Below are 26,216 nucleotides of genomic sequence, written 5' to 3' on the forward strand. Positions count from 1 at the left end.
CCCCACCCCCGCTGAGGGTGTGTGCAGGTCAGGGAGGCAGTTACTCTTTGCAGTCATTCAGTCACCCAGCATCCTCTATCCTGTGCCTTTCTATTCCCAGGACCTCTTGGCCACCTAGTCAATAGCAGGGAGGGAAAATAGCAAAATGCTCGCAGAGGGTTTTCCTAGACTAGATATGTACCATCTTTCCCTTCTGCTTCTCTTCCATTGTCCAAATGGGGTCATGTCACACCTAACATAGGGAGGCTGGGAAATGTAGTCCAGTTCTGTGACTAAAGAAGGGAGAATGTTTTGTTTTTTAGTTAATTTAGTGTTGTATGTGTGGTGTGTGTGTGTGTGTGTATGCATGTGGAGGCCAGAGGGTGACATCAGGTGTCTTCCTCAATTGTCTTCATTTATTTCATTAGGCAGGTCTTTCACTAAACCCAGGTTTTAGCAGTTGGACTCTTCTAGCTGGCCAGCTTGTCGTGGAGATTCTGCTCTCTAGCACTGAGATGTCAGCCATGCCCACCAGGCTTTTATATAGGTGCTCAGGATCTGAACTCTGATTATATTATATTATAAAATAAAATAATAAATGATATTTGTAATATACTATAAATAATTTTTTAAAGATTTATTTATTATTATATGTAAGTACACTGTAGCTGTCTTCAGACACACCAGAAGAGGGCGTCAGGTCTCATTACGGATGGTTGTGAGCCACCATGTGGTTGCTGGGATTTGAACTCTGGACCTTCGGAAGAGCAGTAGGGTGCTCTTACCCACTGAGCCATCTCACCAGCCCCTATAAATAATTACATTACAAGTGCTTTAACCCCTAAGCCCATCTCTCAAGCCCTGACTCCTTGCTTTTTTGAGACTGGGTCTCCCACTGAGACCTGGAGATGCTGAGAGTTAAGCTAGGCTGGGGATGGGGACTGAGCTCCTGGGATCTGACTGCCTCTGCTTCCCCAGCTCTGGGGTTGCAAGCCTGTACCACCACGTGAGCACTGGGGATCAAATTCAGGTGCTTGTGCTTGCTCTGCAAACACTTCATCCTCTTAGACATCTCCCTAGCCCCCAGGTAGGTTTCAAAGGACGACTGAAGCTCTCTGCAGCACTGAATAACTCAGTTGGCGCTATGGTGTGCTTTACAACGTTAATGAACGTCTACCATATATACTAAGCACTGTCTTAAGAGCTAGGAGAGGACGGAAAGATGATCCAGCCTAGTCTTAGCCAGAGAGAAGCTGTGGGTCCAAGAGAAGGAGTGAGACATGGGAGGAGAATTCTGCCATTCTAAGAGAGAAAGGACACGGGGAAGGCGTTCTGAAGTCCAGTGAGTTATTCTGGACTAAACAACTGCCTGATGATGGCAGCATTCACACCCACTCTCAAAAAACAAACAGGATTTGGTTGTTGGAGAAAGAAGGTGATGGGAACCAGAAAAGCAAGAGTGTGGTGGTGCGTAGACAGGACAGTGGGCAAGCATGCTATCATGTGGAATAGCTTCTCCAGTGTAGCTCCTGTTTAGATCAGTGAAGGGGGCCATGGGAGATGTGACTGCTCTTGCTCCTAGGGTCACCCTCTATCTCTGGATTCCATTATCTTCAAGTGGTTTTCGAGTCATTCTGGGTGAAGAACAAGCTTGCATCCTATCATGTTTAAGAGATGTCTGACTGCCTGGAAGAGGCTGGCCTCAAGCTGAGCTGGTCTCAGGAGACCTTGACATCTGTGCTCTGTGTCCACAGTTCATCGTCATTGAGTTTTGTGTGTTTCTACATGTGAGAGACAAGCTGGACATGTTTGAAGACAAGCTGGAGAGCTACCTCATCCACATGAATGAGACAGGGACCTTGACCCCAATCATCCTACAGGTGAAAGAACTGATCAGTGTCACTAAAGGTAAGGCTGCCCACTCCCACCTTCCAAGAAGCATTCACACTGCCCGAGCAGGTGCCTGGATTTCCTTTGTGTGAGAGTTGATCTGTGCCTTCCCGGGTCCTCTAGGACAAAGGGCTGAGGCTGATCTGAGCCTGCCAATAGAAGTTTCTCATTTTAAGTTGCTTTATCCTGTTGCGGTGATAAAGCTCACTTGCCAAAGCAACACAGGGGAGAAAGTTTATTCTGGTTTGAAGTTCTAAGCATAGTCTGTTACACAGGAAAATCAAAGTGGCAGGAGCTTGAATCTGTGGGTGGCAGCACGCCCACAGTCAGGAAACACTCTGAGAGGCAAGTGTGTTTTGGGCTCGGCTTCCTTTCTCCATTTAAACAGTCCAAGCATAGGAACGGTGCTACCCACAGTGGACAGGTCTTCCCATTCCATAGAATGCAATCAAGATGATCTCTCAGACATGCTGTGGTAGTTTTAATTACAGTCCTGCATAGGCTCACAGAGTTGAACATTTAGTCTTCAGTTGGTAGCCCTGTTTCAGAAAGTCTAGGAGGTGTGGCCTCGATGGAGAAGTATGTCACAGGAGGAGGCCCTTGAGAGTTTGAAGATCCACACTAGTTCCAGTTGTTCTCTTTGCTTCCTGCTTGTTACTGAGGATGTGAGGTCTCAGTTGCTGCTACACCCACCATGCTCAAAGTCTGCCACGCCTCTCTCATCATGACTTTAACAGCTGTGAAGTGACTTCTCATTGTGTTTTTAATTTGTATCTTCCGAAGATGAATAATGACCATCTTTTCTATGTATCTGTTGGGCGTTCGTGTGTCTCCTTTGGAGGAATGTCTTTTTGAGCCATTGTCTTTTTTTTTTTTAAAGATTTATTTATTTATTATATGTAAGTACACTGTAGCTGTCTTCAGATACTCCAGAAGAGGGAGTCAGATCTCATTATGGATGGTTGTGAGCCACCATGTGGTTGCTGGGATTTGAAATCCGGACCTTTGGAAGAGCAGTCGGGTGCTCTTACCCACTGAGCCATCTCACCAGCCCGTCTTTTTTTTTTTTAATTGGTAACAGGAAAGGTACTTATGAGAGAAGCTTTCTTAGAAAATGACGTAATCTAATGATATGTACATCATCTGGGGAGGAGGAGATGTCCACTTTCTCCTAGGTGAGAAAGAATCATGTCAGGATAAATGCCTGTGGGAGAGATGACTAAATGATAGTCTTTTTTTTTTTTTTTTAAAACTTTATCTGCATTTATTTTATGCTGAATTTATTCCCGGGCCATGAGTTTTGTTTCTTCAGTTTCTTCTGAGATATCTTTTTCTTCTGTGCAACCTCCTCTTCTGGCTTTGGAACAATCTGTTCCTTCTCAGTGAGGATCATCTCAATGTGGCATGGGGAGCTCATGTATGGGTTAATCCGGCCATGAGCTCTGTAGGTTCCTCAGGGCATCTTAGGTGCCTTGTTCACTTGGATGTGTTCAATGACTAGAGAATCTACGTCTAAACCCTTAAGTTCAGCGTTACTCTCTGCATTTTTAAGCATGTGCAGCAAAAATTCAGCACTCTTTTTTGGCCACCGACCCTGTGTCCAGCCCCAGTGTTTGGCCTGGGTGCACCTACCGACTCCACCATTATACCGCCGGAATGGCACACATTGCTTCTTTAAAGTGACATCCTTCAGATACTTGGTAGCTTTGTGGGTATACATACCCTTGATGGCCTGGGCAGTTTCCTGGGTGTTCTTAAAGTGAACACAAAGGTTTGACCCTCTTTATTTGCATGATTTTGTGGGGTTTTCTGGGTCAAGAGAGTAGCGAACCATCTTGGCAGGTGACCTCTAGCCGCTTACAGGAAGAAGAGCCTAAATGTTAGTCTTAACCAGTGTTCTGTCACTATGAAGAGATACCATAATCACAGCAATTCTTATAAATGAAGGTGTTTAACTGGGGCTGGGTTACAGGTTCAGAGTTTAGTCCATTATTGTCATGGTGGGAAGCATGGCAGAGTATAGGCAGACATGGTGCTGGAGAAGAAACTGAGAGTTCTACATCTAGATCCTCAGGCAGCAGGAAGAGAGAGAGCCACTGGGCCTGGTTTTAGGCTTCTGAAACCTCAAAGCTCGTCCCCGCCCCCTAGTGACACACTTCCTCCAACAAAGCTATACCTACTTTAACAAGGCCACACCTCCTAATCCCTCCAAAGTAGTGCCACTCCCTAATGGCTAAGCATTCAAACCTATGAGCCTCGGTGGGCCATTCTTACTTAACTACCACAATGAGTAGGGTACTTAACCATGCAAGTAGGACAATCCGAGTTCCTACACAAAAATTTAGGTATGATGGACTATGCTGTAATCTCTGGACTATGGCGATAGAGACAGGGAGATCCTTGGGGCTTGCTGGCCCACTAGCTCACATGTTAGGTTCCAGTGTGAGATACTGTCTCAAAATAGCAACAACATCACAAAACCTATGTGCACAGCTCCTAGGGAACAATACCCAAGGTTGACCTCTGGCTGCCCCCACACATACACATGCATGCATGCAAATACATGCACTCGCAAGCACACGCGTGCGCGTGCGCGCACACACACATACAAGCACACACACAGAGTGTCACAGGACAAGTCAGAACCGCCCTCTTGGTCTTAGTTATCTCTTCTATAAAATGAGACTTAGATAAATAGACAGCTTGATGGTTTTGTGGCATTGATGTCTTTGTGCCCCTAACCCACTGAATATCTCTGTCTTATTTCTTTTTCTATTGCTGTAATAACACACCATGACCAAGGGAACCTAGGTCATGGTGTGTTCATGTGGGCTTATGGTCCCAGAAGAATAAAAGTCCATTGTAGCAGGAAGGTATCAAGCAGTGTGGGGGCTGGAGCAAAAGCTGAGAGTTCCCAGTTTGAATTGCAAGCAAGAGCCTTTAAACTCTCAAAACTGGCCTGCAGTGTCACACTTCCTCCAACAAGGCCTCCGCTTTAAACTTCCCAAACAGCACTGCTAAGTGAGCACCAAGTATCCTAACAGCAGAGCCTACGGGGGACATTCTCCTTCAAACTACTACAATCCCTTAATCAGTGGTTCTCAACCTGTGGGTCATGACCCCTTCAGGAGTCCCATATCAGAGATTTACATTACAATTCATAACAATAGCAGGATTACAGTTAAGAAGTGGCAATGAAATTATTTTGTGGTTGGGGGTCACCACAACATGAGGAACTATATTAAAGGGTCACAGCATTAGGAAGGTTGGGAACCACTGGGCAAGTCATAAAGACACCTGTAGCAATGGGATTTTCTTCCCATTACGACTAAGAAGTGGGGAGATCATCAAAGCCAGAAGGGTACATATTTGGTATGAATTACTTTCTTATAGCTCTGTGGTCACAGAAAGAACTGAAGCAACAGCAGCTGGTACTTCTGTATTGCCAGGCCTTGCTGTGGCCTGTGAACATTTTACACACCATTAGTGTGATTTGTGTTAGGTATGACGAGTCCTTGAGCTCCACACCCAAAGAGCAGTTATGCTGCGATTTTGGTAGTGCCCACTCTTTTTCTCTTTATACTTATTTTTACTTTCGGTGTATGTTTACCTGAGTGCCTGGTGCCCTCCGAGGACAGAAGAGGGTCTCAGACCTCCTAGAACTGGAGTTAGGATGGCTTTGAGTCATCTCTCCAGTAACACCATTCTTTTGGGTGTGACCTTAGCCTCCAAAGACCCAGCTCTCTCTCAGCTTCATTCTTAATCTTCTGGCAGTGTCCATTCCTGCCTCTGATCTGGACATGTGTTTTGGTTTTGAGGCAAGGCCTCATGTAGCCTGGGATAGCCTGAGCTAGATAGAATGGAGGACCTTGAATTTCTGTCCTGGCTCTGTCTAGGACATACCTCAGCCGTTGTTTCCCTTTCCTTGTCTGCTTGCCTGGGTCAGAGTATCCTTTATAATTCTGGTAGAACTGGAGAGAGTGGATGCTGCTTTTTCTTGATTTACAGGTTATGGGGAGTGCTGTTCACACTAAAGGGTAATGTCCTGTGAGGCTTTTTAGCAGAAGCCCCTTCACAGGGGGAGGAAATCCCCTACTCTTTCTAGTTTGTTGTGTGTTTGTGAAAAAGGTTCTCTCCACCTAGTGAGAGTTAGCCCCACTGAAGCTCTGAGCTAAGCAGGTTGAGTTAAGCACGCGAACTTCCCCCTGTTTCTGTAGCCCTCTCTCATGAGCACTCAGAGTCTGTCTGAAAACCAATTAGAGCCCATAATGGTATGGACTGATTGTCATCTTGGCAGCATCTAGGATCACCTAGGAAAGGAACTTGTGGGCATGCCTGGGAGGGACGTGCTTTGTCATTTTACCTGAGGCAGGAAGACTAACCCTAAAAATGAATGGGACCATTTTATGAGCCAGGTCCTGGACTAAATAAGATGGAGAAGGGCTGCTTAGCTCTTGTCTCCCTTCGCCTGCTGGCTGTAAATGCCAAGGGAGCAGGTGCCTTATGCTTATGCTGCCATGACTCTCCACCATGACCAACTGAACCAACAGAAAAGGAGCTAAGACTGAGCCTAAACAGTGAAACCTGCTGAAAGACGAACCCTACAGCCTCTTGACAACAAAGGTCATGTGACCAGTGCCCCACCCCCGCTCTATCAGAAGGCAGCTCTCAGGGTATTTTCCATTCCTGGGGCCTACTGATGATGTAGATCATGCACAGCCTTCCCAAAATTAATTGAATGTAGTTGGAACATTTTGCCAGCAAAGGTTTCAGAAGACCATGTAGGAAATTCCCTCTACCAAGGATGTGTGTGGTTAAACTGGGCACCAGCTCACGCACAGAGGAGGTAAAGGAGTAGAAGGGGCTTGCCTAGGACCTTGCTGATGCTGATCTGTGCTCTGCAGTTCCACTTCTGGTGTGTCTTACAAGGCTTCTCATGTCAGCCTTCATATTTCAGGAGTCTGGGTGGTGACCATTTTGCCTGCCGCCCTCACATGTGTCACCTATCTCTTCCACATTTTGGCCTGTTACAGGTAAGAGAGTTCTAGGAGTCATTCGAATGACTTCAACCCGCCCCCCCCAAGAAAAAGCCTGACATTCCTTACTCAGAATCTCTGACCAGTACCTGCATGGCTTAGTGTGGCCATGGGAGTGAATAAATACAAGGGCCAGGTGTGGCCAAACACACCTTTGGCTGAGAAGAATATAAGCGTAACTATCAGGTTGGACATCTATGATGATCTACCATTATGCTTAGAGTTCTCTTGCCAACTTCACCCCACCCTTGGGAGGTGAGTATTTTCCTCTCAATGTTTACACTTGAGACAAATCTGAGACTCAACAAGAATAAAGTGACATGCTCAAGCTCTGAGCAGAGGGGCAAGTGCTCTGGAGACCTTGGTCTGTCTTGTGGATTCTGCTTCATTGTTGGGTATCAGATCTCTTTCATTCAGGCTCCTAGCAGGTAAGTCTAGCTCATGGGAACTTCTGTAGAGGTGAGGTCAAGAGGTGTGGGAGCATGTACCTCAAGAACAGTAGTGCAGGAAGAGGATGCACGCTTGCGTTTTCTCTCTGTGTGTATCTCTGTGTCTCTGGATATATTGTGTACCTTGCTAGGCGCTTCCTTCTTTTAGTTAGGGAATTTTTCTTCTATGATTTCTGTTGAAAATACTCTCTGTGCTTTTGATCTGGATTTCTTCTTTCTCTATTCCTATTATTTTTAGGTTTGGTATTTCCATAGTGTCCCAGATTTCCTGGATGCTTTGTGCTTGGGTGGGTTTTACATTTGCCCTTTTCTTTGATCAAGGTATCAAACTCTTGTAGTTTTTCTTTAGTGCCAGAGATTCTCTTCCATCTCTTGTATTCTGTTGCCGAGGCTTGCCTCAGAGGTTCCCATTGGAGGTGCTAAATTTTTCATTTCCTGTTTCCCCTCCGTTTGGGTTTTCTTTATTCTGTTTTCCCTTTTGTGTCTTAAACAGTTTTCTCCATTTCCTTCCACTGTTTGTGTTTCCATGGCTTTCATTAATGGATCTACTCATATCTTCTTTAAGATCCTTGATCATAGTCCTAAAAGCCATTTTGAAGACCTTCTCTATTTCTTCAACCATATGCCATCTCTCATGGTCTACTGTAGTAGGGTTGCTGGACTCTAGTGGAGACATACTGCCCTGGTTGTTATTGGTTGTGTGTTTATGCTGGCATCTGGGTTCGGAATGATTGCATTTCTAGGTGTTGACATCTAGTCTTGTCTTTGTCCGGTAGGTTTTTCCTTCCTTGCTTTCTATTGCCCTCTCTGGATCTTAGGAGCATGTGGTATCTATGGGCTGCCTGCTAGGGAGTGCTTCTGCATTCCAACCAGGTGTGGCCACTAGAGATTTCATTGAGCTCAGACCCCACAGAAAGCACCACAGTTATGAATGTCAGCGACTTTCCCTCTTCCCCAGAAAGCATATGAAGAGGCTATGGGCTGGAGACAAACACTTCCTCCCTCAGAAGTTCCACAGTCCCTCTTCAGCAGCAAGTGTGGTGAGTCTGTAGGGGAGCTGAGCCACACCTGACAGGGCAGCGGGTGAGCAAGAACACAGAGAAGTCAAGCCAGGCCTCCATCCTGAGACACAGCCATGAGAAGAACCTGCTTCGGTTAATGGGTTACCTTCAGATCAGGTGGGGTCCTAGGTATAATGCTTGAGGGGAAAGAATCTCCCATTCTACTCTAAGACCGCCTCTTTTCCTTTTAACTCTCAGGTGGCCATTGCAAGGTACTCTGGCTGGCAGATAGCCTACATCCTCTGGGGTAAGTGCCACCCTATGTGACACAGTGCATGTTTCCTGGGCACTTGCAGAGCCACAGCTGTGAGGAGAGACACAGAAGGGCTAGAGAATCAAGTATAGCTTTGGGAGTTTGGAGAACAGTGGAGAAAAAGCATTTGTCATCTCCCCTCCGTGCTCACCTCACTGGCTGCCTTTGTTAAGGGCATCAGGGAGCAGAGGGGGAAAAAGGTCCTCCATGCCAGCTCAGGACTCAAGGGCTTTCTAGGGGAATTGACATTTGAACTGCATCCCGGACAAGTAGGAAGATGGGAAAATCATGCTAGGCAGAAGAAACAGCACCAGCAGTTGTGCTGAGTGCCTCTGGTGGAAGAGGGCATAGGTCAGGTCTGCCTGCAGGGAAGAGTATGGGAGTCGGCCAAGAGGGACCCTAGTGATGCCTTCTACTTCGTCTCCAGGCTACCTCATCATCCATGTGGTTCAGAGCCTCTGTGGGGTGATGCTCATGTATGGCCTGGTGCTGCCCATCATCCACCACCGAGGCCTGGAGATGCTGCAAGGATTTGGCCTTGGGGTGTAAGTGCTAAGTAGACATCTTCCTTTTACTGATGCTGGGGACCAAGCCCTGGGTGACGGTCTTATTCTGATGCCCAAGCAATGATGGGTCATCACAGCTCAGGGAGGGAATCTTATCATTTTCAACAGGTTTCCTCTCCCATCATTTTGTGGGTCCTTCACAGTACTGTGCATGATACTTAAACTCCCACTTTCCAGCAAGGAAACAAGTTGTGTGTGGGAGGGACGGAGAGGTGGAATAGGAAGGAAGGGCAGGGATCACGGACAAGTCATCTGATGTGCTGAGCTACCCGGTGTAAAACCCCTACCCTTCTTAGAGCCTCACTCAGCTCTCTGGAGACAGTGAATAGCTTACTGCGGAGTGCTTGCCGTAATCCTTCTCCATAGAGCTCTAGGAGTTTGGTGCAGCCAAGGAGACACATTCTAGAAGACCTGACAGAGAGGAGCAGGCTGGGACCCATTAGTCACCACCAACACTGCCACTCATGCCAACTCAGCATGTGTCACCCTCCAGGAACCTTATTGCTCTGAACACCTTGATGCTATATTTGTCTAGAGCCACCTGTGTGTCTGCAGTGCATTGCCTGTCTGCGCTCTGACAGCTTCTCAAACTCATTCTTTGCTTTCATTCTCAACACGAAAGGATTGCATGGCTATAGGCTATGCTTATTCTTAGGGTATGATCTGGAGCTAGAGAGTCATCATGTGGCCTTGGGGAGCCACCTCCCATTAGTGACTCGTTTTTTGCCCATGTGCACCATGGGCTTGGGAGTGGGTGGGGATCACAGCTCAGAGCTTGTTCTACTGAAGGTTGGGGGTTCTTTCTCTCTCTCTCTCTCTCTCTGTCTCTATCTGTCAGTCTGTTTGTCTATCTGTCTCCCTCTGTGCGTCTGTCTGTCTCTGTCTGTATGTCTGTCTCTGTCTGTGTCTCTCTCTGTTTCTGTCTGTCCCTGTCTGTCTATCTGTCTCTCTGTCCCTGTCTCTCTGTCTCTTTGTGTGTGTGTATGTGTGTGTGTGTGTCTGTCCCTCTGTCTCTCTGTCTCTCTCTCTCTCCACTCAATGTGTATCAGAAGGTCCTGGAACAGTAGAACAGATATCTCGGATTGGCCGTATCCTGTGTTTCAGCCTCACCCTATCCATAGTCGTGGGCCTTATAATCCTACAAGTGTGGATTGCTGGCACGTTCTTCCTGCAGCCAAAGCTGGGCACATCCGACAAGCAGAAGCCCCTGGCTCTCAACAACAGGTGAGGGTGGAGGAGGGAGATGGGATATGTAGAGCTCCTGCACCTTCTACCTATTGGTGGGCAGTCTCTGGAGTGCTCTGAATTCTGTGAGTGGCTACAGATCTGTGCACAGGGGTGAGATCTGGGGCCACACAAATCGCCTTTTCCAGTAGTAGGAGAGCCACGTGAGGTTGTACAATCTCAGTAACGGTGTGAACCTCAGCTTCCCACTTATATGTTATTGTGCATTCCTTTAAGAGGTGTTTCAAAGAGGAAACACATAAAATATGGACTGCACAGCTAAGTACCTGCAATCCTTTGTCATTCATTCATTCATTCGTTTGTTCATTGAGGAAACCTTAGCACTGACAAAAGAGAGATAGATATCCCTATCTACCACCTCTGAGAGCTTTATAGCTTGTTATAGAGGACTGGCACATGGGTAAAGGCCGAAAACTCCTGAGTGATCTAAAGACTGTGAGGAGGGACTGAGGGGGAGGAGGAGGAGGAGGAGGAGGAACAGAGGCAGGGAGGAGGGGGAGCAGAGGCAGGGAGGAGGGGAGCAGAGCAGTGGAGGAGGAACTAGCATGGTTAACAACTACCACAGCATGGATGGAAGGACAAACTACATGTGTTGGGAGATCAGTGAGAGTCCCTAATGTTGACCAGACACAGAGTGACAAGGCCAGACCTCTGTCAGAGGGTTCTGTGACATTCAGTTTGGTCCTGAGGCAACAGGACCATGTCATCAGGTGGTTCTTTGGGACTTTTCCTCTGGAGGACCAGGGCCAGCTCTGGCTGAGGTAGGTCCCTCTGGCAATGACAACGGTGAACCACCGCGTCGTTCCAATCCAGCTGTAGCCCCATAGTTTTTCTTGACCTTTAAGAAGCCTCATGCAAGAATCCAAGGGCCACACAAAGCAAGAAAAACACTCACCCTGTGATATGCTCAGTGCTCCCCCTGCATCAGGGACCACACATCCCTCAGCATTGTGGGCAAACACTCAGCTCCACCTGCCACCAAGTGTGAAGTCGTAAACTTAGGAGACAGAATTGCAGAGTTTAACGCCCAGTCTGGATGAAGCCAGAGCTGGCTGTGTTGCCATTTTTGCCTGACAGAAGGGCTATCTCTTGCCTGCTTCTGTCTGCAGGAGAGCCTTCCACAACTTCAACTACTTCCTGTTTTTCTACAACGTGCTGCTGGGCCTGGGGGCCTGCCTCTCCAGGCTGCTCATCAGCTGCCTCCTGGGCACTTGGCTGATCGCACGCATCGACAGGACCATCATGCAGAGTGGCTATGAGGGTGCAGACATGGGTACGTAGCAGTTCTGCCGGCCATCTCCTTGGGTCACAGCCGGCTGCATCCCTTTGTGGAAACGCCTGGAAAAGATGGCTATGAGTTCACACCTTCACTTGGGCTTACAGTTGGTTTCTGTCAGAGGTCATAAAGCCAGGCACTTGGGTCTGGGCTGGGGAGATGACTCGGCCATGAAAGGACTTGCTATGTGAGCCTGAGGACCCGAGATTGATCCCCAAAAGCTATGTAAAACAGCCATGTGAGGTATGCTCTGATTGTAATCCCAGTACTGGGGCTGTGGAGACAGGAGGTTCCTTAGGGCTGACTAGACAGCCAGCTTAGCTTAGTCCGTGCGCCCCTATGAACACACACAGGAAATGTGTATTCTGTTGTAGTCAAAGGTTCAAGGTTGTAGAACTCTTTCCCTTCCACAGGCCATTGAGGATAGGTAACAGTTCAGACTTTCCAAATAGATTGGAGGCTAGAACACAGCTCCGCAGTGCCAGTACTGTGGCTTCAACATTTAGTGAAGAAAGTCTCTTAATGTAACATATTCTGAAACCAACGCTGTCTGTTCCTGAGGAAGTGAATTCGTGCTTCTAGCCTCAAGCCTGGTCACACCTTCCCACAGCTGTTTTAAAATCTGCACCGACGCATGCTCTCTCTTCTCGTGGCTGCACTGACATGTGCTCTGTCTTCTTCTGGCTGCACCGATGCCTTTTCTCTCTTCTTGTGGCTGCTTTCAGTCCCTTCAAGCTTTGAGTTCTCCATTGAATGGACAGAATAGAATGTTCTCGCCAAGAATCCTTCCAGATCTTGACACTCCCTCTGTAGATTCTCTGTGAAAACTTGAACCACTAGGGCCAGGGAGTGGGGTGGGGTGGGGAGTGGGGTTGGGGAGAAGACTAGCGGTTAGCCAGCATAGGAGAGGCAGAGGCAGGCAGATCTATCTCTGTGAGTTCAGTGCCAGCCTGTTGTACACAGTGAGTTCCAGGCCAGTCGGGGCTGCACAGGGAGACTGTCTCAAAAACAAAAATTAAAAAAAAAACAGCAATTATATTGTATAAAGTACTAATTGGGCGGTAATGGGAGGTGCGGCCTGGCTGACTGGCTTTTCCTGGGTTTCAGGCTTTGGTGCATGGATTGGTATGCTCTTTGTGGATCACTACCACACCAACCCTGTGTTGGTCAGCTTTTGCCACATTCTGATCACAAGCCACAAGGACAGGGAGCTGCAGAAGACTGTGAAATACTGGTGCCTGAACCAGTCAGCAGGTAATGCCTCCTGTTTGGACCTGTGCTGGGTTCAGAGTGGAAAATGGTACCCATGGACTCCCTGGGATCCTCAAGCGGCACCAGATACCCCCTCTGCTCCCCTTGCTCTGCATCTCTTTAAGCTAAGCCGCTCGGGAGGCATAGTTCCCATCATTCAAGCTGCGTGGCTTGTCCTGCAGACTGGCTTACCTACCGATTCTGGAACTGAACCCCAGTTCTGTAGGCACAGTTGTTTGTATCCCATTGACTTGGGATGCCATTACACACCTCAGGCTACCCAGCAGATGCGATTTCCAAAATGGAGATCGGTTGTAGGTTTTTCCCCTACTACTGCTTACAGGAAGTGCTCCTGCCCCTGAAAGGCTCAGATACACCGACTAATATTCCCTACAGGTCTGTGGTATAGCTCACATCCTTCTACCTCTCATTCCCCAGGAATCCTGATCCAGTGCCTCTTGCCACAACTTCGTATTGTTGGTAGCTGCTCCAAAAGTCTTTGAGAATAGCAGAGGTAACACCCCACCCCCAGCCCCTGATCTCTCTATTCCAATTCTGTCCTAGGTCCCCGCTTCTCGGCCAGAGCCAGAACGAGGTGGTTCCTGCTGCAGACGCTGATCAACAATCCCAGGCTTGTCATGCTCAGAAAATCAAAATCAGGTCATAGTTCGGGTGACTTCACACAGATTCTGCTGACCTGCTCAGACTGCTGATTGGGCCACCAACTTCTGCTCCAAGGCCAGGCCATCCCCTCTCACAAGGACCTCAGCTTACCTAGCAGCCATTCCCTACAATGGCACAGGACGACATGGGCACTGTTCCTGCACATGATAGACAGCACTGACCACTTGTTGGGTGGCCATATAGACCAATGGTTTAAGCCTAGAATGATCTCAATCCCTTGGCACAAAAGAAAAACAATATAAAAAGCAATGTCTGTGGAGCAAATTTTGCCCATCAGTGACCTCCACTATTTGTGGGAAGGCCTTCATGGGGTCACCTATTAAGAAACATGAAATAGAGGCTGGATAAATGAGACGGCTCAGCGGCTGAATGCATTAGATTTCACTTGCAGAGGACTCAAGTTTGGTTCCCAGCCTCTACACTGGGCAGCTCACAAGTGTCTGTAACTCTAGGGATCTGACCTGTTTCCGGCCTATTCAGGCACCTGCACAAATGTGGCAGACACATATACACATAAGTAAAAATAATTTTTAAAAAATGAATCTTTAAAGTAATTTTTACAAAGAAGTATGAAGTGAACTTTCTGCCCTATGACCTACTGGGAATGGAATCAGAGATGATCTAGGACTTCCTCCTAAAGATAGTCTGAGTCTATCTGTGGCATCACCTACAAAAGCCAAGCAGAGGTGGAATGGGCCTGCATTCCAGGTGGAGTGCAGCAACACTGATACTGGGTGAGCAGGAGACCCCAGGCATGTTGATGATGGTGTTCATGCAGCATGTTGGATACAATGCTGAAAGAAGATGAAGCTTGCTCAAGAGAAACAAGTGTCAAGCTGGGAGGTGTGGACATTGTCCTTATGTAAAGCCCAGTACTACCCGAATTTTCATACTCAAAATGGCCAAGACAGATACAGTCTGACCGTTGAAAGCTTCTCCTGAGCCTGAGCAAGTGCCGTGAGGACCCAAAGTCTCCGCGTGCTGGCACCTGGTTGCTGTGTACACTTGGTCCTGTTGGCGCATGCGTCAGGGTTGTCTCTTTTAGCTGAATCTTTACAACAGCCCTTTGACAATTTGTTTTGAGAAGCTGAGAAAATGAAGAGCCACCTCCCCCTCCCCCCCACAACACACATCACTGTGTGTTGTGTGTTTCCAGCTCTGTGGTCAAATAACTTTTTCTTTCTCTATTCACAGATATTTATATCTGCAAAAGGGGGCCAACATCCCAACTCCATGTATCATCTTGAGAATAAAATTATTAAAAGCACACAGACACTTTTAAGCTTGTGCCTGACACTCTAAACACTCAAAAGCAGACTCAGTTTTGATTGTCTCTATGGTTTGAGTGTAAACAATGTCTCCCACACATTCAGGTACCTGTTAAGACCTTGGTCCCTAGGATGGCACCATGCAGAGGGGTGGCACCTTTGGGGGTGGTGCCTAGTAGGAGGTCCTTAAGTCACTGGAGGCATGTCCTTGAAGGAGATCATGGGACTCTGGTCTTTCTGTTTCTTGGCTGATAGGATGACTATTTTTGCTTACTAGACATCCCTACCCCACTTGACATGATGCCTCATTAGAAGCCAAAATCAATGGGACATTCATTCTTAGACTGTGGCCTCCAAAACCATGAACTCAAATAAATTTTTGCTCTCCATACATTCACTATGTCAGGTATTTTGTTTCAGTAGCAGGGAACTAATACAGATCTCATGTCAGAGAAAGATCCAAGTGTGTGTGTGTGTGTGGGGGGCACGTGCGCGCCTTGTTGTGGGTATCAGTGTGTGTGTATGTACATGCCTGTGTCTGTCTGTCTGTCTGTCTATGCCATATTATTCATCAGGAAAATGCAAAATAAAACCATGATACTACACCACCACATAATGTCTAGGATAAAGTCAGGTGACACTACTAAGTGTTGGTGAGGACACAGAACACTAGGGTATGCTGTGGTGTGTGTGTGAGCTGTTACCACTTTCCAAACCTTTGGTAGTATCTTCTAAGATGTATACACTCATACTCTCTGACACGGCACGCTCATCATGCAGAGGAATGGTTAGAGCAGGACTGTGGATACATTCCCAGGTTGTAGAGAATGCTGGAAGCCCTGAGTGGGTGAAGTCCCAAGTAAACGTGTGTTATTGACATAGGACCCCACAGCCTCAGGCTCAGAGGGATTATGAAACCTTCCTTGGGGGTGCTGAGTGTCAGACTTGACAGTCAACATAGAAAGTGTCCACCAGAGCGGTCTCCATCCAGATGTTTATGGCCTAAAGATGACTATCCCTACAGAGGCTGCTCCTACCCAGATTAGCTAAGCCTGACTCCTTGTTTCAGATGCACACCAAGAACTGTGCATACCTGCTCATCTGCATGCAACCCTTCTGCCTCTTTGCTCAACTCTATATAACACACAAGCCAAGTGTCTGGGGTGCTGCGTTTTCTCCATCTGAGAGCCCAGTCCACCGCGTGGCTGGCTGGCTGTGTGTGTGTGTTGGGCTGGCTATCTTTTTTTTTTCCCTTCATTTCCTCATATCCCAGACAGGTCGAGTCCCTGGCTTATTGGCTTGCTCCCTCTGCCTCTCGCTCATCCTGCTTTTGTAAACCAGCCAGGATCACCTGCCTAGGGGTGGCCCTGCCCACAGTGTGCGCATCAATGTGTGCCCATAGTCACAGGTCAGGCTGATTTGAGCATCCCTCAATGGAGGTTTTCTCTCCTCAGGAGACTCCAAATTGTGTCCAGTGGGCAATAAAAACTAACCAGCACAATGTCTTTTATTTTATTTTAGAAAATATAATTCCATGAATCCAGTTAGTGCTGGTTCCATAGGCAGGGGTATGGGTCCATCCACTGGACCATGGTCAGCCTGTCAGATTCTACCGGAAACTCTCAGAAGTGATAGATGCTTTCAGCAGAGTGTCAGGATACAAAGTTAACATTATCATCAGTCGTGATGCTGAAGAACAATGGCAAACATATTCAGAAGTAAGGTGGGTGGGATTCCATTCACAGAAGTCTTTAGAGAAGGTACCTTGGAATGTGAAAGAGCCAAAAACTTAAAAAACAAAAGACAAAACAAACCCTCTAAGGAAAACATTAAAATCACCAAAGAAAGAGATTGAGGAAGACGCTTAGAAACCATGGAAGGATGCTGGATTTTTGCCAAAAGCATTTTCTACAATTAAGATGAACATGTGACTTTTGCCCTTTAATCCCTTTATACACTTTGTAACATTTATTGATCTACTTAGGGTGAGCCATCTTTGTGTCTTGATTGTGGTGAATGATCTTTTTGATGTATTCTTGAATTCTGTTTGCAAGTATTTTCTTGAGGACATTTGGACCTATGTTTGTTCATTGGGGAGACTGGTCTGCAATTCTCTTACCTTGTTACTTCTTTACCTGGTTTTGCAATCAAGGTAATACCAGCTTCATAAAAAGGGGTTAATGAAGTTCTTTACTTTTTTGTTTGATGGACTACTGGGATGAGGCCTGAAGCCAGGTCTTTTTTCTTTTCTTTTTCTTTCTTTCTTTTAATTTTTATTTATTTATTTATTTATTTATTTATTTATTTATTTATTTATTTATTATTTTTGGTTTTTCAAGATAGGGTTTCTCTGTATAGCTCTGACTGTCCTGGAACTCACTTTGTAGACCAGGCTGGCCTCAAACTCAGAAATCCACCTACCTCTGCCTCCCAAGTGCTGGGATTAAAGGTGTACACCATCACGCCCCGCTAGCCAGTTCTTCTTTGAAGGGAAAATCCACCAGGGCTCCAGTCCTCCTGGACTTTAGTTGGGAAATTTGATTAAATTACTGCTTGTTATAGGTCACGTGCTACTATGGCCAGCTCCCAGGTAGCTGTAACTGCTGGAGCTGAAGGTTAGGGACAAGTTTCTGATGTTAGAAGCTCAAGCCAGCAGCCTTTCCTGGGGTGAGAAAGGGCAGAGACTGAAAACCTCAAAAACAGAACAGAAAAAAACAAACAAACAAGAGTAAAAAAAAAGATTCCTGTTTTGAAAAACAAAACAAAACATATTTTTCATCCCCTCTATAGTTCACCTTCATGCTTTCTTTTCTTTTCAGCTAAAATGAATCCTGTCTTTATTTTACTTCACCCTGGACCAAACAATGAGTCTAAAAGGGTTTTGTATTCATCTCTTTATCATTCGCCTCTGTCAAAGAATGAGAGTAGCGTTTCACTCTCCGATGTCAGTGTGGGAAGGGCTTGCCAGCAGGTCTGTTCCTGGACTGCTTGCCACCGCAGGCCTTCTCTGGAAAGGAGCAGGGTGGCCCACCATACACGAGAAACTAGGCCAGTGGTTTTCAGCCTTCCTAATGCTGCGATCCTTTAATGCAGTTCCTCACATTGTGGTGACTCGCAACCATCAAATTATTTTTGTTACTACTTCCTAACTGTAATTTTGCTACTGTTGTGAATCAGAACGAAAACATTTTTGAGTACAGAGGTTTGTCAAAGGGTTACGATCCATGGGCTGAAAACCATTGCTCTTAGTGGTCTAGTGCACGCGGTTCTCATTAAGGCCAGGCAGGTCTTAAGCCTTGAATTCTGAGCCTTCCAACCTACTTTAAAGTGGGAAAGATCTGATTTCTTTCAGTGTCTTTCAGATTCTTACAGGCAAGGGCCACCTTGTGCTACCTGCCTGCACAGGTTGATTTCAGCCAGCGCAACAATGAGAGACTGGATTCCTTGTCCACAACAGTCAAGATCTGCACAGGCTCTCTGACCTCCTACTAGCTTTTGGGAACATTTTAAGGGCGCTCCAAGGACCCAACATTAAAAAGAAGTAGTGAGTTTCACTACTCCACGTGGGCCTCTGCTGTTGCAGAGTGACCTGGCTCCCTGAGAAGGAAGTGTGCTCAGGGACGGCCACGCCCCCTCGCGTTGCCCCGCCCCTCGCGTTGCCTAGGAAACCACAGCGTCTTGCTGCAGTTGCTGCTGGCTTCAGGGTGAATCTGAACTTCAGATGCAGGAGCCGAGCCGCCAGGCTTAGGTCAGTACCTCAAAATCGCTGGGCTTGGGGGACAGCGGGCTGATTGAGCAGATAGGAAGATGGGCGTGTCGCAAACAGTAGGCATAGGCCAGAATCAAACTGCTCCTTCCCTTTGCACCACTCCCCTATGTCTCCCAGAGTATGTGACTAGGGTTCCAGTTCCATCTGATTTTAGGCAGATTGAGGGTCCCTAGAAGAGCTCTAGTGGAGCGCAGACAATAATCCTGCCCTTTCCACAAAGTGCCTGTGGGATTTACACCCTGGGCGCTGGCGAAAACCCACTCTCTGTCTCTCCCCCTCCCGCTCCCCCCTCTCCAACCTAATTTTGTTTGAAATCTAAGTTTCCCCTTAAACAAGGTGTCCTGTGGGATCTAGTGCTGTCTTTAGGCTGGAGGTCCTAGCAAGAGGGTCCCAGCCTCTGACTAAAAACTAAGACCAAGTCCCAAGTGTATTTCCAGAACGAAGGGGAATTGGGCCAGCAGTCAAGATGTCGCCAGTGGGAAAGGTGTCCCAAGTCCAGAATGGCAAAGTCTACCAGCAGATCTTCCAGGCCCAGGTAGGTGTCCTGCTGGCCTCTGCTCCCTTTCCCTCCCCTGGTCTCCCCACAAACTTTCCTGGTCCTTTCTAATTTTCTTTGTTCTGAGAGTTTCCCTGTCTAAGATCCATTTTATTTTATCTTCTATTGAGAATAGACTTTTTCATACAGTAATATTCTGATTTCAATCCCCACCCCATCTTCTCCTAGATTTTCCCCCAATAAGCCGATTTTTAAAAAACAGTTCTCTTTGACAATTACTTTGATTTAAAAAAAATAATTGCTATTGGGTATATTATAGTGTACATATAGAAAAACATTGGGGCATTTGGTCTCAAAATTAAAAACTTAATTTTGGTGAAAAAATATTTTTAATCGAAATTATTCAGAATTAGTCTGAATTAACCATTTGGTGCCTGATTCTTTTGTAGAGCATAAAAGCAGTTCTTATTTTTCTGTTTAAAAAGTGAGTCTTGGCCAGGCATGGTAGCTCATGCCTTCAGTCCCAGCACTTGGGAGGCAGGGGCAGGTGTATCTCTGTGTGTCTATATAGCAAGCCAGATAGACCCTGTTTCAAAAAACCTATGGTGGTGGTGGTGGTGGTGTTGATGGTGGTGGTAGTGGTGGTGGTGGTGATGGTGGTAGTGATGGTGGTGGTGGTGTTGGTGGTGGTGGTGGAGGAGGTGGTGATGGTGGTGGTATTGGTGGTGGTGGTAGTGGTGGTGGTGGTGGTGGTGGTGGTGATGGTGGTGGTGGAGGTGGTGATGGTGGTAGTGATGGTGGTAGTGGTGGTGGTGGAAGTGGTGATGGTGGTGGTGGTAGAGGTGGAGGTGGTGGAGGTGATGGTGGTAGTGATGGTGGTGGAGGTGGTGATGGTGGTGGTGGTGGTTCTTTTTCTGTACTAGGGTTTTGAATCTCCCTTTTCTCCTTGGCAATCTCTCAGAACTCACGTCCATAGCCAGGGGTATTCACACACCTCCCTGGTACCCAGTGTCAGCCTCCATAGAGGACTTGCTTGGTACCCAGAGTTAAAGGCTTTAGTGGCCATGGCTATTGTAAAGATTGTTATCCCTTCTTGAATGTACCTTGCAGACCAAAGAGGCCTACAAGCTTCAAATCTAGTGTACTGTTATTGAAGTGGCATTCTTATTCATTTGAGCCATAAATCATCCTGCCTGTGTAACCTTCAAAAATAATAAAGGAATAGAGAAACCAGAGAACTCAAATTACTCATACCATTCAGCTCCTTATATATAGCAAGATATTATTCTCAACCTTCCATTGTTCTCCCATGTATTTTAAATTTTGAAACCACACTGTAATTTGGGTTCTTTTTTTTTTTTTTTCAAAAAAAAGGGGGTGACTTTGTTAAATGTACTGGAAGGGACAGAAGGTCTAGCAGTATCCAAAGTGCCACCTGCCTATAATTTTTAATTTATGTTTTAAAATGAGATTTATATTTATTTTGCGTGTTTGAGTGTTGAGCCTGTGTGTGTGTCTGTGTGTGTGTGTCTGTGTGTGTGTGTGCATGGCTGGTGCTCTGGAAGGCAAGCAGGGAATTGTGAGCCACGCCGCGGATGCAGAAAATGGAGCTCTGGTCCTCTGTAAGAACAGCAGGTGCTCCTAGTTCTGGAGCCGGCTCTTGAGCCCTGCAATTTGTGTTTTAATTGCTATGTTTGATGATACACCATTGGGTGATGGTTTCCTTGCCATAAGACATTTGTGGTCATTTCTGTCTCTAGTAAGCAACTACCCATCCATCAAAGGGTTTTTACTTAGCCCGTCTCCTATTACTGAATGGTTCTGGGTTATTTTGTTCTGTTTTTGTTGTTTTGTTTTCCATTTATTATCAGTTTCTTATGATTCCAAAAATAATTGTATACACTAAATGATCTTCATTCAAAATTCTCTACATATACCTTTCTTGAAACACCCTGTGCCAGTTAAGAGATCTTCTGCACTGGGTGGGCATGGAGTCTGAGTCCAGGGAGCCAGGTGCCTCCATGTCCTCCTCCGACGTCCTCCCACATGTCACAGTCGTCATGAAAGGCTTGGGCACCTGAAACTTTCACATTACCTTGTGTCTCATCTTTCCCGCACTCAGGTGCAGCTGGTTCAGTCTCTGGCAGCCACCAGGAAGCAGGCTGCAGAGCGTTCTGAGATTCCAAAGAATATCAAGACACCCATGATGAAGAAGGTGCCATTACCTGAGGGGGAAACTATGACCCCTCGCCAGAGGAAGTGGGTGCGTAGCCTCCCCAACGACTGGGTCACGGAAAACCCAGTTCTCTATAGGTAAGCCTTGCTACCAAGCCACACTGTAGGTCCCCAGTCTACAAAGACTCAGAAAGATGTATGCCCAGGGGGAACAGAGCCTCAAGTACCTTCTCCAAAACAGGGAGCTCGTCACATCTGCTTGGAAAGATGTTTCTCTCCTCCCTCAGTAGTTTCAATGGGGCTGCCTAAGGCCTCTGTCTGGGTAGAGAAGCCCACTGTCACAGAACTTGACTTCTCAACAATAGTGACTAGCCACATTCCCTCAACGGTGGGAAGATCACACAGAGGACAGGGCTGGGGAAGCTCCCTAGGGAGGGGCCACCACTGAGGGAGGATGCTGAGGGAGGAGGGTGGGAATGCAGCTTTTACTTGGTTTTTAACTCACTGGGGAAGCCTGAGGTCAATGGGTCTAGAGCAGTGGTTCTGAACTGCCCTGATGCTGTGACCCTTTAATGCAGTTCCTCATGTCTTGATAACCCCCAACCATAAAATTATTCTTGTCGCTACTTCACAACTCTAATTTTGCTACTGTAATGAGTCACAGTGTAAATATCTGTGTTTTCTGATGGTCTTAGGTAACCCCTGTGAGAGGGTCATTTGACCCCGAAAGGGGTAGTGATCCACAGGTTGAGAACCTAGAGGGAGAAAGGGCTGGAGCAGAGACTGGAAGAGGCTTTGCAAGCCAGTCATAACTTTGAACTTTGAATTGATTTGAATATCTGAAGTCCCCTTAGCAAGACTATGCAGAATTCTGTACTGAATGCATCTTGCCATCCCCCCCCCCCTTTTAATTTTGGTTGGGAGATTTTTAATTACTGCTTCTATTTCACTAGGAGTTACAGGTCTACTTAAATTGTTTATTTCATCTTGATTTAACTTTGGTAGGTTGTCTGCATCAAGAAATACTTCTACTCCAAAACTTTTAGGTTTCTCCGTTTGGTGGTATGCAGATTTTAAAAGCATCCCCATGATTCTCTGACTTCCCTTGGTGACGTTCATAATGTCCCCCTTCCTCTCTGATTTTCTTAACTTCCCCTGCAAGCCCTCAACCATCAACCCCAGGGTCTCTCGCTTTATTGGAAAGGGAACCTCCCCCAGTCCCTGTTCCCCTCCTGCCTTCAACCTGTGTCCCCCTGAAAGAGCCGCTTCCTTAGCAGTAGCCCCAATGCATTGTTCACCCCAGCTGCTTTTGGAGGGAGTTAGAGCTTCATTATACAAGCCAGCTCCTCAAACCCTGGGGGACAAGTGGCTGAGAAACCTGAGCAGATCTCATTGTCCCGTGGGCTCCTATGAAGCCACTTTGGGTCTGGGACATTTGAAATATCAAGGTCTGAAAGAGCCTCCCCATTTTGCATGGCTGTCTGGCCCCATCAGCTGCAGTCCAGATCTGTTGTCTTCTCCCACCTGTGGAACAGCGTGACGACTCATAAGAGAACAGATGACAGATACTGCTTGCCTAGGGCCTCTGGGAACTGTAGGGTGCTCTGGGCTTCTCTGATGGGGCATTTGTAGACTTTATCCCAGCGTTGATGCCACAGTCTTTCCTTCCAGGTCTCTCCGTGAGTTAGCTTACTGAGAGATCTCAGTCCACTCCAACTAGATCCAAACCCGATGGGTCTTGGCGTTCTGAGCATCCAGCTCTGCTTGAGACAATGGCTCCTTTATATCCCCTTTGCAGAAAAAGGGCTTACTCCAGCTGCCTCATATGATAATGTCTTGATTACAGTTTTAGAGGGTTCGAGCCCATGGTAGAGAGCAAGGCAACAGGCAGGCATGGAGCAGAATCTGAGGGTTTACATCAGAACCATATACATAAGACAGAGGGAGGGAGAGGGAGGTGAAGGGGAGGGGGAGGCAGAGGGGGAGAGAAGAGCTAGTTAGGAATGGCATGGGCTTTTGAAACCTCAGGACTTAGCCCTCAGTGATAAACTTCTTCCAATAAGGTCACACACACCTCTTAATACTCTGTCTTAGTTAGGGTTTTATTTCTGGAAAGAGACACCATGATCAAGGCAACTCTTAGAAAAGAAAGTATTTAACTGGAAACAGTTTCGCTTACAGTTTCAGAGTGTTAGTCCATTTATCATCATGGCAGGAAGCATGGCAGTGTGCAGGCAGACATGGTACAGAAGGAGCTGAGAGTTCTACATCTTGAGTGGCAGGCAGCAGGAAGTGATAGAGACACACTGGCCAGACTTGAGCATCTGAGACCTCAAAACCCACCCCCTAGTGACACACTTCCTCCAACAAGGCCATACCTACTCCAACAAGGCCACACCTACTTCAACAAGGCCACACCTACTCCAACAAGGCCACACCTATTCCAACAAGGCCACACCTCCTAGTGGTGCCACTCCCTATGGACCAAGAATTCAAACACATGAGTCTATTGAGGGCCATACCCATTCTAACATCCACACCTTCCCAATAAGTGAACCAAACATTTAAATATACGAGCCTTATTCAAACTACCACAGAGGGTCTGCTGAAGGACCAAATAAGGGTGCATGCGGAGAACTTCATTCTTTGTTGGGCTGTTCACCCATCATGGTCCTTACTTTCCATTTGGAAACAGTTCCAGTCCCAGACCCATGTTGGCCAATCAAGGAATTTCCAGCTTGTGTCTGGGGGAGGCACCCAACACTGTGTCCAGGTACCCTCAGAGACTAAGCTTGGAGACATCGCATCTTTGGTTGGGAGCCTGGGACATTGCCTACAAGGCTGTCTGGAGTAGGAGGAGGGTCTGGGCAGCGGTCAATGCCTGTGCTGGCCTGGGCAGGTGTGGGGGCAGGTCTTACTCTTCTCTACTTGCTTCCTCAGGGAAAAAGAAGAAGCCAGGAAGGAGAAGGAGCGCCTGACGGAGGACATGATTGCTTCCCAAGAGGTGCAGGGCCTCATGGACAACATAGGTGAACCTCTTGCCCTTCAGTTCCAAGGGCAGGCCTGCCCCAGGCAGGAAAGTCTCCAGATGGCAGTGTGTGTTCCACCTCAGGGACTCTTGCCACCCTCAGTGGGGTCCTCTGCTCAGTTTCCCAGAGGATGCCTTTTGAGTGTAACCCCAGGAGGGACAGCCAGTGGCTACTACACGGTGGGCAACTCCTAGGAAGGAAGGACGGACTAAGCTTACTATCTTGTGTGATTTGGCCCTTGTACTTTTCAAACCCCTTCTCCTCCCCACTGCAAGTCCCAGTTTCACATTATCCCCTCGTGGGCGCTCTTGCCTTTGTCCTTAGGGCTAAAAAGTGACTCCGTATAGAAAAACAGAAGATTACTGACCTCCTGTCAGCAGGAGCGCCTTTCTCTTGCTGAGAGCCCCCGGGTGGTAGCCAGCTTCCAGCCTCCTAGATAGACGCAGGGCAAAGCGCTCTACAACCCCCCTCCCCACCCCCACCCGAGTGCTTGGGCCCGGCTCTGCTTCTGCCCTTGAGGTATTCTGGCACCGGTTGAGCTGGGCTGGAAGGAAAGGAAGTTTGAACAGGTGGGTTGGGTTAGCAGGATCTCAGGCCTGGCGGTGAGTAAGGAGAGGGTGAGGGACTGGGGGCAGAGGGTGTTCTTTGAGATGTGTAACAGCTATCCTGGACAGTATTCCGTGAAACAGCTCTCTTTTATTCGGGGTGAACAGGGCTATATGAACTTTGGGAAGTGGGTGGGGGAATTGGGAGTGAGTGTACCTCATTGACTGGGGCTGAGGTGCCAGAAATGCTTCATTTACATGGAAAAGAATTCCAGGTGCTTAACTCTGGAATTTGGCCAAGAGGCTCAGGTAACTACCACAAGGTTGGTGGAGGTGGGTGGGTGAGAGGGCTAGGAACCCTGGGACCTAGAACAGGGAGGGATCTATCCTTACTCCAGTCTCAGGATGAGATTTTCAGGGATTGGACAGTCTTGACCTCACTTTTGCTCCAGGCTGGTCCATCTGTCTGTCTCCCAACCCACCCCCTCCTGCCATTGCACTCGCTCCAGATCAGAGCGTGTACCTTACAGAAGGCTGTTAACAGCACCAGCCTCCTGAGTTGATCCTTGGATGCAATACAGTTAGGATGCTGCCGCCGTGTGCTAAGCGAGCTCTAGTGTTGACTGATATTTCTGCAGATGATCTTTTCTGGTTCAAATGTATTTCTTGCTTCCTTTTTTTTTCCATTTTTCTTTTCTCTCTTTTTTTCTTTTCTTTTTCTTTCTTTTCTTTTCTTTTTCTTTTTTTCATTCTCTCTCTGTCTCTGTCTGTCTGTCTCTTGAGATAGGGTCTCTTTGTTATGTAGCCCTGACTGTCCTGGAACGCCCTATGTAGACCAAGCTGCCCTCACAGAGATCACTTGCCTCTGCCTCCCCAACACTGAGATTCAAAGTGCTCATCACTAGTGCTGGCTTTTATATGGTAATATAATGGCTTTTAAATATGGTTCTATTACAACTTCACAGTGGCACAAGAGTACACTCATAAACTATTACTGCCCTTTTCAAGCTCAGTACCGATTCCTGCTAAGATAGCCAACTTTGTGACACAAAGCAGGCCTGGTGTTATATGATTTTTGCTCAGTTGTAGACAAATGTAAATACGCTGGGCACATTTAAGACGGGCTGGGCGAAGCTTTGACCCTCAGGAGAGTAGGTGTGATTAAAAATATTTTCAGCTTATAGTACTTTCTATTTATGATTTCATCGGATCAGGACTCCTTTGAATTAAAAAGAATAAAGCAC

General features: G+C 47.1%; 2 protein-coding genes and 1 pseudogene across 4 annotated transcripts in view; 2 read left to right on the plus strand and 1 right to left on the minus strand.

The window, feature by feature from the left end:
- Positions 1–15,351, plus strand: part of LOC110292533 (stimulated by retinoic acid gene 6 protein-like) — a 38,830-nt gene extending 23,479 nt beyond the window's left edge. The window contains exons 10-19 of one of the 3 annotated variants that reach the window (XM_021159874.2): positions 1,734–1,887; positions 6,827–6,902; positions 8,313–8,394; positions 8,614–8,662; positions 9,096–9,213; positions 10,339–10,458; positions 11,589–11,752; positions 12,863–13,009; positions 13,445–13,486; positions 13,571–15,351. In XM_021159874.2, the coding sequence (XP_021015533.1) occupies positions 1,734–1,887; positions 6,827–6,902; positions 8,313–8,394; positions 8,614–8,662; positions 9,096–9,213; positions 10,339–10,458; positions 11,589–11,752; positions 12,863–13,009; positions 13,445–13,486; positions 13,571–13,719 (1,101 nt within the window). In that variant the 3' untranslated portion in view covers positions 13,720–15,351. The remainder of the gene's footprint in view (positions 1–1,733; positions 1,888–6,826; positions 6,903–8,312; positions 8,395–8,613; positions 8,663–9,095; positions 9,214–10,338; positions 10,459–11,588; positions 11,753–12,862; positions 13,010–13,444; positions 13,487–13,570) is intronic. The other 2 variants (XM_021159876.2, XM_021159875.2) reach the window with 2 other exon arrangements.
- Positions 3,134–3,712, minus strand: LOC110292534 (annotated as a pseudogene).
- Positions 15,352–18,644: 3,293 nt separating the features above from the next.
- Ccdc180 (coiled-coil domain containing 180) overlaps positions 18,645–26,216 on the plus strand; it is a 61,756-nt gene continuing 54,184 nt past the window's right edge. Inside the window, exons 1-4 of the mRNA XM_021161543.1 lie at positions 18,645–18,706; positions 19,165–19,262; positions 21,346–21,536; positions 24,339–24,427. Coding sequence (XP_021017202.1) covers positions 19,194–19,262; positions 21,346–21,536; positions 24,339–24,427 — 349 coding nt within the window. The 5' untranslated portion in view covers positions 18,645–18,706; positions 19,165–19,193. The remainder of the gene's footprint in view (positions 18,707–19,164; positions 19,263–21,345; positions 21,537–24,338; positions 24,428–26,216) is intronic.

Source organism: Mus caroli, chromosome 4 (genome assembly GCF_900094665.2).
Source record: "Mus caroli chromosome 4, CAROLI_EIJ_v1.1, whole genome shotgun sequence".
Classification (NCBI taxonomy): domain Eukaryota; kingdom Metazoa; phylum Chordata; class Mammalia; order Rodentia; family Muridae; genus Mus; species Mus caroli.